The sequence below is a fragment of the Melanotaenia boesemani genome, chromosome 21, assembly GCF_017639745.1.
Source record: "Melanotaenia boesemani isolate fMelBoe1 chromosome 21, fMelBoe1.pri, whole genome shotgun sequence".
NCBI classification, from domain to species: domain Eukaryota; kingdom Metazoa; phylum Chordata; class Actinopteri; order Atheriniformes; family Melanotaeniidae; genus Melanotaenia; species Melanotaenia boesemani.
The window spans coordinates 17,159,538-17,173,015 of NC_055702.1; the positions used below are offsets into that span (position 1 = coordinate 17,159,538).

Genomic DNA, 13,478 nt, shown 5'->3' on the forward strand with positions numbered 1-13,478 from the left:
TGGTGGGTCCCGTGGGACCTGCAGGTGTTCCCGCCTGTTGCAGGTCTACCTAACCAAATCAAACTTTATTTATGCAACACCTTTAATACAAAAGCAGCACAAAATGATTTATTGAAAACAAAATTTGAATAAATATATAAAAACAAAATCACAAACCTTCACACACTCAAGTATAAAACATCAAACTTCAGTAATACACCTGATCGTACTTATTTTTCTTACATCACACTTACACCCACACAGCACACACTACACCCCCCCACCCCTTTTTACACAGACATAAACTCTGCTAGATAAACATCTGGAGATAAACATCTGGCTTGAAGCCGAGGTGAGAAAACAATATCTTGAGGATCTGTCCACACCAGACGGCTGTACAATGAAGCTGGATTTTCTCTTACTTATCTAACGTGGTGGTTAACCCTGGGTTTTCTGTACAACGAAACAGGTTCGCTTTAAACCGGGGTAAGTCACCATGGTAACTTACGCTGAACTGCTAAACTGCTCTGGAGCAGGTTATGTTCAGGATATGAGATCAAGTATAAAAGTTACACCTCCTGGCCCATCACTTCTCTTCAAAATTACCTGCCCATTTTTAGAAGATCCCGTCAATGTTGGTGCAAAGATTGTGAGAGGAGTGCTTAGGAAGAGTGTGTTTTTAGGGATAGATGCATCCTTTTGATGAAGAAATAAAGCCTTGTCACTGACTGCTTTGAAGAGTGTTTTTGTACTTGGTCTCGACTTGTTCCTAAGCTCCACTAGGGTTGAATCTGAAATAATCAGGTTAATAATAATGGTCACACATGCTATAACTGTAGAAATATGAATTTATGGAACGCACAACTAGTCATGCAGTCATGTCGAGGAATTAATATTTCAACACCAACGCGCTTACACGGGGTAAAGAACTCATTGGAAACTAGAAGCACTGAGAACGCACTTCTCTGCCAAGCCATTTTTATTTATTTTTTTATTATTAAGGTTTTTTAGCCAATAATTGTGGGCAATAGTTTTGAGTTAGGGATAATTTTGCCATTAGAGCTTCTATCTCCCAATAGTGAAGAATCTTTTTAAAAAATCTTGGATCCAGACGGTGATCCTGATCACTCCCATAATGTAATCACTTGTTCCATTTTTGACATTTCCTGAAAATCTAACCGAAATCTGTCCATACCTTTTTGAGTTATGTTGCTAACAGACAGACAAATGTGGCTATGTACACCTTGGCAGATGTTATAAATAAAAAGAAAAGTAAGGAAGCTCTGCCCAAAATATCTGCGCTGTACTAAAGTGAAATTGAGTGATCAGAGTGCTGTCTATTTATATTGTCTGATTTAATTAATGTTGTATAATTTTACTAATTTATGCACTAACAGAGTCAGTCATTTTCTGCCAGCATTCCTTCCTGGCTGTTGCTGCGGCAACAGTGTTGCTTTTGGCCTGGATGGTGGGTTTACATGCTTCATATTTGCTCAAGAATAATTGTCTGCTCCTTCATGGTGAAGTATGCTGCTCTGCAGGGTTTCTTCATGTCTGCAATTGGTCAGATGCTGCATACTCCACCTCTTTTAATGTGAGCGCACACTGATCTAGAAGGGAAAACCCTGGGTTGAATTACTAAGTTACTAACCAGCTACGTGGTACTGCTTATCCAGATCCTGAATGTCTGGGTAACTCATCCCAGGTAACAGAGATCTCTGGGGTATGTTAATCATGCATCATCGTACAGGCTTCAGGAGCCACCTCACCAAGGATCACAGAGGGCGTCACCATAGGAACCACTCAAATCAGGACAGGCTGGGGGTCACACCACAGCCAGACCTGCAGAGCAGGACCCCACCAACCACCCTGACCAGGATGATCTCCACAGCAACGACTCTGTAGACCAAGTAGGCACCACGCCTGGTGTGGAGGATCCCCATAAGGAAAACACCAGGGTTAAAAAGAAAAATTTAAGAACAATAAAAATAAACATAAAAGGATAAGAACACAATAAGTACATAACTAAATAAGTAATATACAAATCTATAAAATAATATAGATAAAAATAGACTAAATAAAACTAAATAAATACACAAAATTCAGCTATAAGCTAAGCTAAAAGGATAGGTCTTTGAAAACGTTGACAGTCTCTGCAGCCCTGAAGTTCTCTGGCAGGCTGTTTTTGCCATGTATTACGGTGTATTTTACATAAAGGAATACAGGTAAATAATAAACAGAAATAAAGGCATTCAGGAGTTTTTGTAGGCAAAGAAGTGACCCTAATTGTGTTAGCTGATTAAGTCTGCTGTTACAGAAGAAAAAACAAAGCTGAAGCATAAACTGAAACTAACTGCAGTAAAAGCACAACAAATCATTACAAAGGATGAAGCTCATTCTCTAGCGACGCAGTACTTAAGTTTCAGACTAATGACATCTGTCAACTACATCAACTTTATGTCCATTTATATCAGAGTGCCTGAAAAACAGGGATCTTTGTATTAAAAAGCCCTATTTCCTAATTTCCTCCAATTAGGATAAGATGTAGAATGCCCTTAAACAAAGTCTGCATTTCTAAACTTTGTTTACTATACACTTGTAGCCTTAATGTTTTGTAAAGACCAAGCTGTGTATGACTATAGTAGGTTCACGTGCAGCAGGGCTGTAAGTTTACTTGTTCCAAATTGAGTTCGATGCGTCTATTCATTGTGAATTATCTGAACTTGAGTTTAAAGCCACTGTACAAACTTAAACCTGCAAGTGAAAGCCTTTGTGAGAGTCATTGTACACAATGCAGTATTAATAAAGTCCTGTGGTTTTGTTGCTCATGGCTGACAGTGTTCATACCACAGCTTATAACACAGCCTGAACCTCACTGAGGAATTATAGATAGATAAAACTAAATATGGAAAAGTGAAAATTTGAATTATTGCTTAGATTCCTCCCACCACAACAACATATAGCATGGGTTTGATAGGCATTTTTTCTTTTCTGCGTTGCATTGCAATATTCAGACATTTTTTTACAAGCTGATATATTACAATAATAAACTAAGTAATTGTAGGGAATAAGACCTACAATAACAATTATTGACAAATGAAGTTTTATTCTGTACTTTTGGTTTGTACAGACCAAACACCTGAAAATATCCTCATTCTCTATAACTGCATGATTTTTATTACTCATCATTAAGAGTGAGGTGCTGGGAGAGGTTTTCTCTCACACAATCATCAATATATTCTTAATCACTGACTAAAAATTGTAACCAACATCCTATTGTCATGTGCAATCAGTGACAATCACCTGTGGAAAGGTCTGCATTTGTGGTGACATAAGATTGTGGCAATGTGGCACGCATCACGTGTTAGAGCTTTGTAGCCTGTTTTCCTAAATGAATAGATGATGTTTTTGAAACAAAATTGTATGAATGTAGCGATCACACACTCCACAAGATGGGATGTTGTGTCTTTGTTAAAAAAACATGGTGCAACATAGCACAAAAGCCCTGGTTGACTTGGAGAATGTAAAACATATTTGTGATAGTTTGTAATTTGTTTTGCCCTTTTCCGAATTGGAATGAATCTATGACATCGCTTGCTCAATGGTTCTGTGGTTGGCAGCAACTACTCATCCTTCCCCTGCTGGAAATGTGTTATGTGGTTTCTTGTGTTTGGCCTGTTTTTTTTTACCAAACATAGAAGCTAAACTGCTTTTATATACTAGATTTTAATTTAGAGTTCTGCCTTTTGTGTTCCATTTCCTTTACTAATCATATAATAACTAATTATAAATGACATAAAATTTTTTTTTACATTCATGAACTGATTCAGAACTTTTTACCTCTCAATACATCTAAAATTTAAATCACCTCCTTGTTCTCATGGCTCTCAGAGGACGACCATTTGTCCTGTGATTGGTTGATTATAAAGACTTGATTCATTGCAGGCATATTCTGCATTTTCCTAACGTCGGTAATAAGTTCCTCCTTGCAGAAGCTTTAATGTGAGCACCTCCATTTTGGCGTTGGACTGAAGTTGTCTTTGCACACATCATCGGCCTCTGTGGTGGAGGCGGCAATGTGCAGAAAACAGTAAGAAGGAAGAAGATCATGCCAGAATTGTGGTCTCTTGTTTCCTGTCCAACCAGAGGAGCGAGAGTTAGTGATGCTAGGCTGTTTTTCTTTTAGCCACAAAAATTTCTTGTTGTTAAGCACAACTTAATGAGAAGCATTACAACAAAAAACTACAAATGTTATGAGATTTATGTAATAATTACATTTCATACGCTGCAACACACATCAAGTCAAAAATATCAAAGCGAGTCCCAGCAAGAACATTTGCCTTTGCACAGGCTGTTACATGAGCATGTGCTGTGCCAAGACCATTATAACTGTTTGTTGTTAGGGAGGATTTTGTGAAAAGGCACACCATGTGGAGGGTCTTGTTGGCACGTCTGTTCACTTCCACATTTAACACTTTCTCTGCATGTCTTTCTTGTGATTCTCCAGCCCAGCACTCTACCCCAGGGTACGATCAATTTGAACCAGTGCTCTGATGTCATAGACGGCGAGTCCAGGACGGGTCAGAAGAACTCATTGTGCATCGTCACCCCAGAGAAAGAGCATTTCATACGAGCAGAGTGCAAAGAAATCATTAATGGGTAAGACATAATGAAATGCTACCATAGCAACCAGAATGATCTGTTATCACAGAACTTGCAGCTAGACTCCTGTTGTATCTGTAAACCCACCACATAGCAGATGAATGGATGATGTTTACAAAGATGAAGGGAAAAAGTTGTGCTCAGCTGCTTCTGCAGCCAAAACTGCTCTGCCCCCTGCTGTCTGCTTCAGGCTGTGCTTTTCAGAGAGCAGTAATTCATACTGCAGTGACGGTGCACATTCTTGAACTGTTCCCTCTCCCTGCTTCTGTACCCCTTTTTCCATGTTTTCACAAACCCACAGTTTCCAGTGCACGGAGCACAATTTACAAACTTTGTATTCATACTTCACTTGTCCCTACTGCCTGTCTCTGCACTGCTATCTCTCTCCCTAGCTGTAGCACAGATATTATGGCTATTCTTGGAGATTTATGACTCACAACACCCACTCTTCATTATGGTACCCGCTCCATCACTGTACACCTCCCACTCTCCTATCATCTGGCTTCCATATGTTCCTTCACATAACTGTATTTACTTTTGTAAGGTTGTCATTAACTGTTAGTAAAAAGAAAACAAAAACTCTTTTTTTTTTTTTTTTTTTTTTAAGTGTCTTCTGACTCATTCGTAGAGCATGACAACTGGTGTGTGGGCACTCATTCATTTGAAATGCGTCACATTTTTGCATTCACACAAAGACTTTCACGCTTTACCCTGGGGGTGGATTAGGAAAAAAACAGGATTATACCACTGATTTACGATGCATATATAGAGGTATAAAACAACAGGATGTAGTCTGACAGCTGTCTTATTTGAAATTAACCCAACATGTATCAAATATAGCTTTCAAATAAAACCCTATACTGGTTAGAAATGATTGAAGTCAACAGTAGATTTAACAAAAACTATGTGAGCATTTTGATTTGGTTTTAGTTAAGACCAAAAACCTATATTTCAACTTTGATTTGTGTATTACTGTGCATACATGCGGGTATAGTTCATATAAATCCTATGATTCTGCTCAATGCTTAACTAAATCAAATAAAACTGGATTGCTAATTAGACAAGTGTCCTCTTAGAATGGCCTTTAAATAACTTGAGTGCTTGGTGATTTCAGGCTTTGACATACTCTGTGTTCACCCTTGGAGAAACATTTTGTTCATTTTTTCAGCATTACTTCATTTCTTGGAGAGTTGATAATGTTTTTTTCTTTACTGTTATTATGTGTTTTGATGGTTGGAAGCACGGTTGTTCCAGTAAGCAATATGTTTTAGTCTTTGCTATAGAGCACTTTTCGATAGGGATCCATCATGTCTGTGGAGTTTGTATCGTCTATATTTAGAATTGAACAAACAATTCAACCATTGTACTATTCGTAGGTGGCAGGAGGCCCTGACTGTGTACCCGAGGACCAACAAGCAGAACCAGAAGAAAAAACGCAAAGTTGATCCACCTACTCACCAGGTAACGCACTGGCTTGCTCTTTCCATGGCAACACACTTTTTATCTTCTCACTCTGAACAAGGTTTAAAAAAACGAGCTGATAAATTCAGATGAATTATGTTTATAAATATTTTTTTTTATATTTTCTATTTACTGTTTTGTGTGGATGAGTTCTTAAATGCTGCATAATCTTTTGAAAATATAAACCCTAAGACTCTTGGGCGTCAACATATATTTTAGTGCATTTTTGCCTGCTTTGTGCAGCAACAACTCTGTTTTTAAACTTGAAACATTGGGCATGTTTCGGCTCATAGCATGACAGTAACATGGGTGGATATGACTTCATATCAAAACTGTTTTAAATATGGTGAATCTCATAAATTATCTACAGTTGTATTGTGAATCCTCAAGTATAAAAAAATAATATATTTACGGATGAGCTCTGCTGTGGAAATATGCAATTTCAAGACTTCTTCTTCCTCTCAAACTCAACCACTTTTTTTTTCCTCAAAAAGGGGGAGATGGATGGAATGCTTTTCTTCCAATGACATCCTTAAGATTTTATATGTTTGTGTTTGCAGTTATGAGCCACATGTTGCATTCATCTCAGCAGACCACATACCTTACATTTACTCGCAGTTACCATTTTGTAAAGAGCTTCAAAAGACTGGTTTTGTAGATGTGGAGCGGTATCAGTTGGATAGTCCAAGGAAAGTGTTGTCCTCGAAGCTTTAAATTAAGGGCTTAAACTCAAAATTTCCATGTAGGATCCCACAAAGATTTCATACTTTAATAGCGCTTAAGCCTTGGAGTCCTAATTGAAAGCATGTTTAAGTTTGTGAGGCTGTAAAAACAAACTTTGGGGCTTTGCCACTGAATCCCTGTAATGCTGCTTATTAGCTGATCTTGTGCATTCACTGACCAAAAAGAGAAATTCCCATTGGCAAATTCCTTATAATGAATATAGAAATATGGGATTCAGATATCATTAGTAAGAATATATGTGCCCAGTTAGACTCAGTTTGAGAACAAGGTGAACACAGTCTTTTAAGCCATTGCTAGAACATCATTCAGACACACAAACACGATGCTAGTAGAGCTCATCAGCAAAGACTGATACGTGCTGCATTTGTATTTTTTCCCTACAGGGAGGACTCAAACAGAACTATGTAAGTCCAGTGCCATAGTAATGGTTTCACTGTTAAATATAGGTATATGATATATTCATATAGTCCAGACAACCCACTGGGAGATGTTTTTCCCTTCACTACCTCCTATTTGAGGCCAGAGCAAATTTGTGGTGAGCTCACAGAAAATGTCCTGAACTTCATTGTCTGGTTCCTCTAATGACAGCACCCTGAATAGGACTGTGACCTTTCTGAGCTCACACAAACAGGCTCAGTTTGCAGAGGAACAGTGGTGACACAGCGTTGACATTGACTGTATTCCATATGACCCCATATGAAGTCATTCAAGGCTTTTCTTTTTCAGTATCCTTAATTTATTCTTTCCACATTTTTGGCATCTAATTGATTCCTGCTGTTGTCATTGTATCTGTGTCCCTTTTCATTCGTTCCATGTCAGTTGCAAAAATTAAAGTCTGTCTTCACGTAGAATGGTGTAAAGGTATTCTAGTCCTATTTTAAATGCAAAAAAACATGCTGGGACTCTTTGATGCTGTAGCTGAGGATTTGTGTGCATGTGTGTTAACTAGGCATCACTTAAAATAACATTGCAGTGGTAAAGGCTAAGCTCTATAATTAGGACTAATAATGTGTAAGGGTGATCAGGCTCTCACTGCTTGTCTGCTGTCACCTTCCATGAGTTTCTCACTGGCTACTCAGTTATTTCATGATAACAGTGTGACATGTTGTCACTGATGACTTTCCACCATTGTCACGCCTTACATTTTTCCACACCTCCCTGTGTCAGCGCCACATTTCCACTCCGGAGTTCTCCTCCCCCTGCTTTTACATACTTTGCTGAACACATATGCTTGCAAAATGTTGTAAATACCCAGACACCATAAAATGTTTGCCTTCTGGGTTGTTCCCCTTTATCTGTCCACCTGACATTGATTACAGAAGGGGTGGCCTTGCCCTCCTTGGCCTTGCAATGAAACTCTTAACATCTTGTATCCTTGTGTTTGCTTTGCTAGGTCATCTGTAACTTTTTGTCTATGTAATATATAAAAAAAAACTTTACTTTTCCTTTTTATTAGCTAATATTCAGCAGTATATAGCAAGCACTAACATCAAAAGCTTTTTGTGATTGGCAGGACGGAGTAACTCCAAGCCAGTGTTTTTCCACTGAAGACATGAATGGACACTCAGTGAGTTCAGCAGAGCCAAACTTTTTGTTCTGCTTAAGCTTCAAAAATCTGAGTTTCTCTATGAATAATATTTATCTCAATCAGTCCAGGGGAAGGGCGAATAAAAGCACGTGATTTTTTCTTCCTGCTCAGATGCTGAAGGATTGATTGGCACAGCAGCATGTTTGTGGTAATTTGGAGTTGGCTGGGTAAAAATGATGATTAAAGAATCACTATGCTTTGGGAATAATGTTCTCTCTTGTTATCACAACAGTTTTGTGCATCTTCTGATTAATTATTGAAGGGATTGTTGAACTATAATGTTGACAGCCCAGCTTGAACATTGATTTTGTTCATTTCTTGCTTTCATTAATCAGATGAAGTGGTTCTGTTCCACCACTGTGGAATGCTCTTGTATTTCCTCCCTCTGTTCTCTGTGTTTCTAAACATTACAGGTGTGTTTGCTGTGAATGAACTCTTTGTTCTTTGTCAAGCTGTCCTTCTCTTGTTTCAATCCACTCTTCCTCTTTGTTTTTCTGTAATTTAATTAGACATAAAAGTTAGTTTTAGTATAAAAAGAATCATAATAAATATAGATTTACATAAAAGGAAAAAAATATTTCCAATTTTTTTAGCTTCTCACATTTCTGTTTTAGCATTTTCTCATTCTTTAATCTCTTTCTCTCTCATATTCCTTCTTGTAGTCTTTCCGTGATCTTACCTCCCATTGTGTCCTTTCCTCTACCCATCCACACCTCCCAATTCCATCCATTAACCAGGAGCCAGGGCCTGCCAAGGTAACAGTGACCAGCAGCAGCAGTGGAGGCAGCATCCCATGCCTGCCCAGCAGTATTGCCAGCGCTGAGCGGGTCCCGATGAGCCGTGCCACCCTGTGGCAGGAGGAGAACCGCTGGAGCAGGGCCACCATCCCCTGCAGCCGCAGTGCCTCCTGCCTCAGCCAGCTGAGCCAGAGCCAAATAGACGCCAGTATCACTACTCAAGATGGTGAGGAACACTGTACGCATCACTTTTACATAAAAAAATTACTTGAGGACTTTGTTTTAGCTTAAGGTTTTTTTAGGCATTGGATTGTGATATCAGCTGTTATTGGAAGCTGTGAAATGTCCTGATGAGTTTTAGCAGATGAAGCTGATAAAGTGTTTTTTATATCTGTAATTCTGTGGTTGTATTTCAGATGGTGGCACTGTGAGTACAGGGCGAAAGGTACGAGTAGAGAGTGGTTACTTTTCCCTGGAGAAGACCAAGTCAGAACCTTCTCCACAGTCTACACATCACTCCCAGCCACCCCAGCATCTGCCCCTGTCCTCTTCAGCATCATCCTCCTCGTTAGGAGCTCCCAGTTCCAGGTACACCTCTGAATCAGAGCCCCAAATTTCCCCTCCTCACCCCTCCCAAGATACTCTCCCCTCTCCAGGTGCACTTGTTTCCCCAAGCTACTCCACCATCAGCTCTTCCCGGAGCTCACTGGACTCTGAACCCAGTGTTGCTACATCCACCTGGGAGGGGCGCAGTGGTGATGGAGGGAGCAATAGTAGTGTCAGTGGTGGTGGAGGCAGAGTCGGTCGGTCCGGCAGAGAGTATGCAGCTCTGTCTGATGTGCCAAGAGCTCGCAGACTGAGCTACAGAGAAGCCTTCCGCTCAGAGAAAAAGCGCCAAGAACTGAGGGCACGCACACGGAGCCCTGGGAGGGAGGAGGTGGCTCGGCTCTTTGGAGAGGAGCGCAGGTGAGGATGGGTGTCCTGCACCTTTTCTTACATTTGTATTCTGAAAGATCAAATCACTAAACACATATAAGCAAAAGTTATGCAGATACATATATGATAATGGCAACATGAATATCATTAATGAGCCACTGGTTGTTAGCACTTGGCTCATGCTTTGCCTGAAACAATTTTAGCACCACCTTGTGGCTGATGTCTTTGAGACACTCCAGCCTCCTGAACATCTTTTGCTACTGCTACGCATCTTTTGCTAACTTACCAGTGGTTTATCATTAATGATTTTGGGGTAATAAATGCACGTTGTTAATTTATTTTCTGCTGGTTTCTACCTTTTTGCTTTTGCTGCCTTGCTAGTTTGTTTTGTTGTTTCACTCTTTTCCAGGGGGCTTCTGAACAGAGCTTCTCAGAGCTAATGCTCAACCAACCCTTCCACCCCTGTCCCAATGCTGTTCCCTGCTGGTCACCGCTGATTCCTGCTTTCTCTCATTTCATCTCTGCACCACTTGGGAGCACACACATGCACTGTTCCATGCAATACATACTTAATTTCCTCTGTTTGCTGCAAACATTTATGCATACAAGTGATACAGTTTAGTCTTTCTGGATGAAGTCTCTCTTTTCTCAAATACATATACTTTCACCAGTGCAGTGCCTTAAGGTAATGCCGACTGTGTTGCCATTGCTGCTGCCTCTGCAGTGTATTTAATACACCACTCTAGTCATTTTCCTTTTCCTCTTTAAGTTTATCTTTCATCATATAATACCATTCTTTATTCTTTAGTGTATCTTTGGATTATTCTGTTTGGGGATATTACTTCTTTGTGAAAAGGATTTTGAGTCTAGAATGATGTCTGCAGCTTTTCTTGTTATTACAGTAAAGAGAAATATGTTATATCCCATATGAGACATGATTTTGACCTTAGTTTTCTTTCAGATCATGCTTTGATCTTGTTTGATTATATTGAATTCTGCAACAACTAGGATGGCATGCTGCATCATTATGTTTGTTTATAGAATACCCAGTTTAAGTTTATATGTGTGTAGAATGCTCTTTGTTTAGTGAAACGTACATCAGATAATAAAGAATGTGGCCATTTTTGTGTCTCTTAGACGATCTCAAATCATCAGCCGCTTTGAGGAGAGTCACCATGTTGAGCATATGGACACAGGCAGCTCTAATGATCCTTCAACTAACACCACAGCAATCCAGAGACAAGGCCGAAGTGAGAGACGCTATCTGGACAACAAGCATGTAAGCTGTTCTTGTCATTAAATGTGAACTGATTAATCAAGAGGAATTCAGAAGAGTTTGGTTAAAGCTAATGCTATTTTTTTATAATTATAGGAGATGTCACTCGATACGGGAAAAGAGTATTTAGCCCCTGATGTGTCCTGCTCCAGTTTTGTCAGCTTGAGAAGAGCCAAGTCATTGGACCGGAGAGTTACAGAGTCTTCAATGACTGTGAGTGTTAAGCTAAATGCCAGTGGAATTAAACAGAACATCAGATTAGTAACCTTTCTTTTGAGCCTCAGTGTGCTATTTTTTGTATAGCTTACAAAACCACTGTTGTTTTGAAGCCTACAACCATCGTTGAGTTGTGATCTCGTTAGAGTGACCATGGTCCATAGTTTCACTTCAGAGTGAAACAGGTGTTATTAACCTCCTTTGGATAGCTAAAAAGGATGCTTTTGTAGGTGAGATGGAGGTGATGACTTAGTTACTCTCGTCTGATAAGCAAATATCTCTCTGCTATGACATGATAGCTCCTTTCACTCCCCACTAAACCACAAAAGTGTGTATTTTGTTATTAAGATCCTGAGAACTGAGACACTGCTTGTTTGGTTTTTCCTGTGTCATGCTAATTGTATTTTTCTCTGCATCGAACTGCATATGTAAAGTAGGTTTGTTTTTGTTTTTTTTTTCTTTTCAATTGACTGTGGCGTCAGATCCTTAAGATGGAGCAGGTTCTTCCTGATGGTGCGGCTGGGTTTGAAAACACAGATATTTGGTGCTTATTATAAAGGTTGTGTTGGAGTCTTTTTAAGGTTTGACTCCTGATAGTCTGATCTGTGGTGTGTTCATGGAGTCCTGCAGGGGTAATCCAGTCAGCGTGTGGCTGCTCCGCCTGTCCGAGCTGCAGCTGCCAAAACCCCCACCCATTCAAAACACACACATATACACCACTGCCGCCACTGCTACTGATGATTATAAATAGCTAGCACAGAAGCAGCAGTCGTTGTGTGTATGCCTTTGGGATATACAAGAAACAGACTGTCAACATATGAATTGAAGGCAGTTTGCTATCAGAATGACTCTCTGCCAGGCGGTGACACCACACCGGATGAAGCTCAACAAAAACAAGGTATTGTTGAGTGAGCAAAAGCCAGGTTTTGGACCAATGGTTTACTTTAGAGTCTATAAACAGACTTGAGCTTGGTTTCGATGTGCTGCAGTTTGTGTTTCACAGGGAAAGTCCAGCTCCCGCCAGTCAGTCTCTGCGGCTGGAGCCACATATTAACACTTACACATCTTTAACTTGTGTGATTACCTAAATGTCACTAAATTATTTATTTTACGCTCTGATTATATCTGGAATAAACATTTCCTGTTGGTGACTTATAAAGTCGTGCAAGATCAAATAAGCACAAAGTTTTTTTTTTGTTTTTTTTTAAAGTGTAATTGTCCTTAATGTGGCTTTTAATTCAGTTTCTTTTATTGACTTAACAGGTTGATTTAATTGTATCACATGATGTTGCATCACTTGATGTGTCTTAATTTCAGCCGGATCTGTTGAACTTCAAAAAAGGATGGATGACAAAGCTTTATGAAGATGGAATGGTAATTTGTTTTTAATAGTAAGACGTCATCGCTATCTGCTGCATGTCTTATTTAGTAAAACTAATAAAATTCAATTAATGGCATTTTGTCCCTCTTAGTGGAAGAAACACTGGTTTGTCCTGACAGACCAAAGTTTGAGGTATTATAAGGACTCAATAGCTGAGGAGGTAAGGCTGGTCTTTTTCCACAAGTAATTTGAATCAGTGTATGGTCATGAAGGTCTAGTGTTTGTTTTGTTTTTCTCCTCTTTAGGCCTCAGAACTAGATGGTGAGATTGACCTTTCCACATGTTATGATGTCAAAGAGTTCCCAGTCCAGAGGAATTATGGCTTCCAAATCCTTGTGAGTGTTGATTCTTCATGCTGCGTATTGTGCTGCATCGTTAATCACCAGTGAAGATGAAACTCATTGTCTACACATTTTAGCTCTGTTGTCGCCTGCCAGTCTATAAACAGCCTTAGACAACATGTGGTTCAGGTATCAGGTTTTGCTGTTTCTCTCTGAA

At 39.5% G+C, this 13,478-nt stretch overlaps 1 protein-coding gene across 7 annotated transcripts in view; it reads left to right on the top strand.

Moving 5' to 3' along the window:
- The window catches only part of si:ch73-103b11.2 (restin homolog), a 47,380-nt gene that overhangs the window by 19,055 nt on the left and 14,847 nt on the right, over positions 1-13,478 (top strand). For 4 of the 7 annotated variants that reach the window (XR_006008841.1, XR_006008840.1, XM_041973084.1 and 1 more), the window contains exons 4-13: positions 4,487-4,638; positions 6,018-6,102; positions 8,360-8,413; positions 9,097-9,397; positions 9,588-10,137; positions 11,245-11,386; positions 11,480-11,596; positions 12,917-12,973; positions 13,072-13,140; positions 13,226-13,315. Coding sequence is in view for 5 of the 7 variants with exons in the window: in XM_041973084.1 (XP_041829018.1) it covers positions 4,487-4,638; positions 6,018-6,102; positions 8,360-8,413; positions 9,097-9,397; positions 9,588-10,137; positions 11,245-11,386; positions 11,480-11,596; positions 12,917-12,973; positions 13,072-13,140; positions 13,226-13,315 (1,617 nt within the window). In the remaining 2 variants the exon portion in view is untranslated. The remainder of the gene's footprint in view (positions 1-4,486; positions 4,639-6,017; positions 6,103-8,359; positions 8,414-9,096; positions 9,398-9,587; positions 10,138-11,244; positions 11,387-11,479; positions 11,597-12,916; positions 12,974-13,071; positions 13,141-13,225; positions 13,316-13,478) is intronic. The other 3 variants (XM_041973089.1, XM_041973087.1, XM_041973088.1) reach the window with 3 other exon arrangements.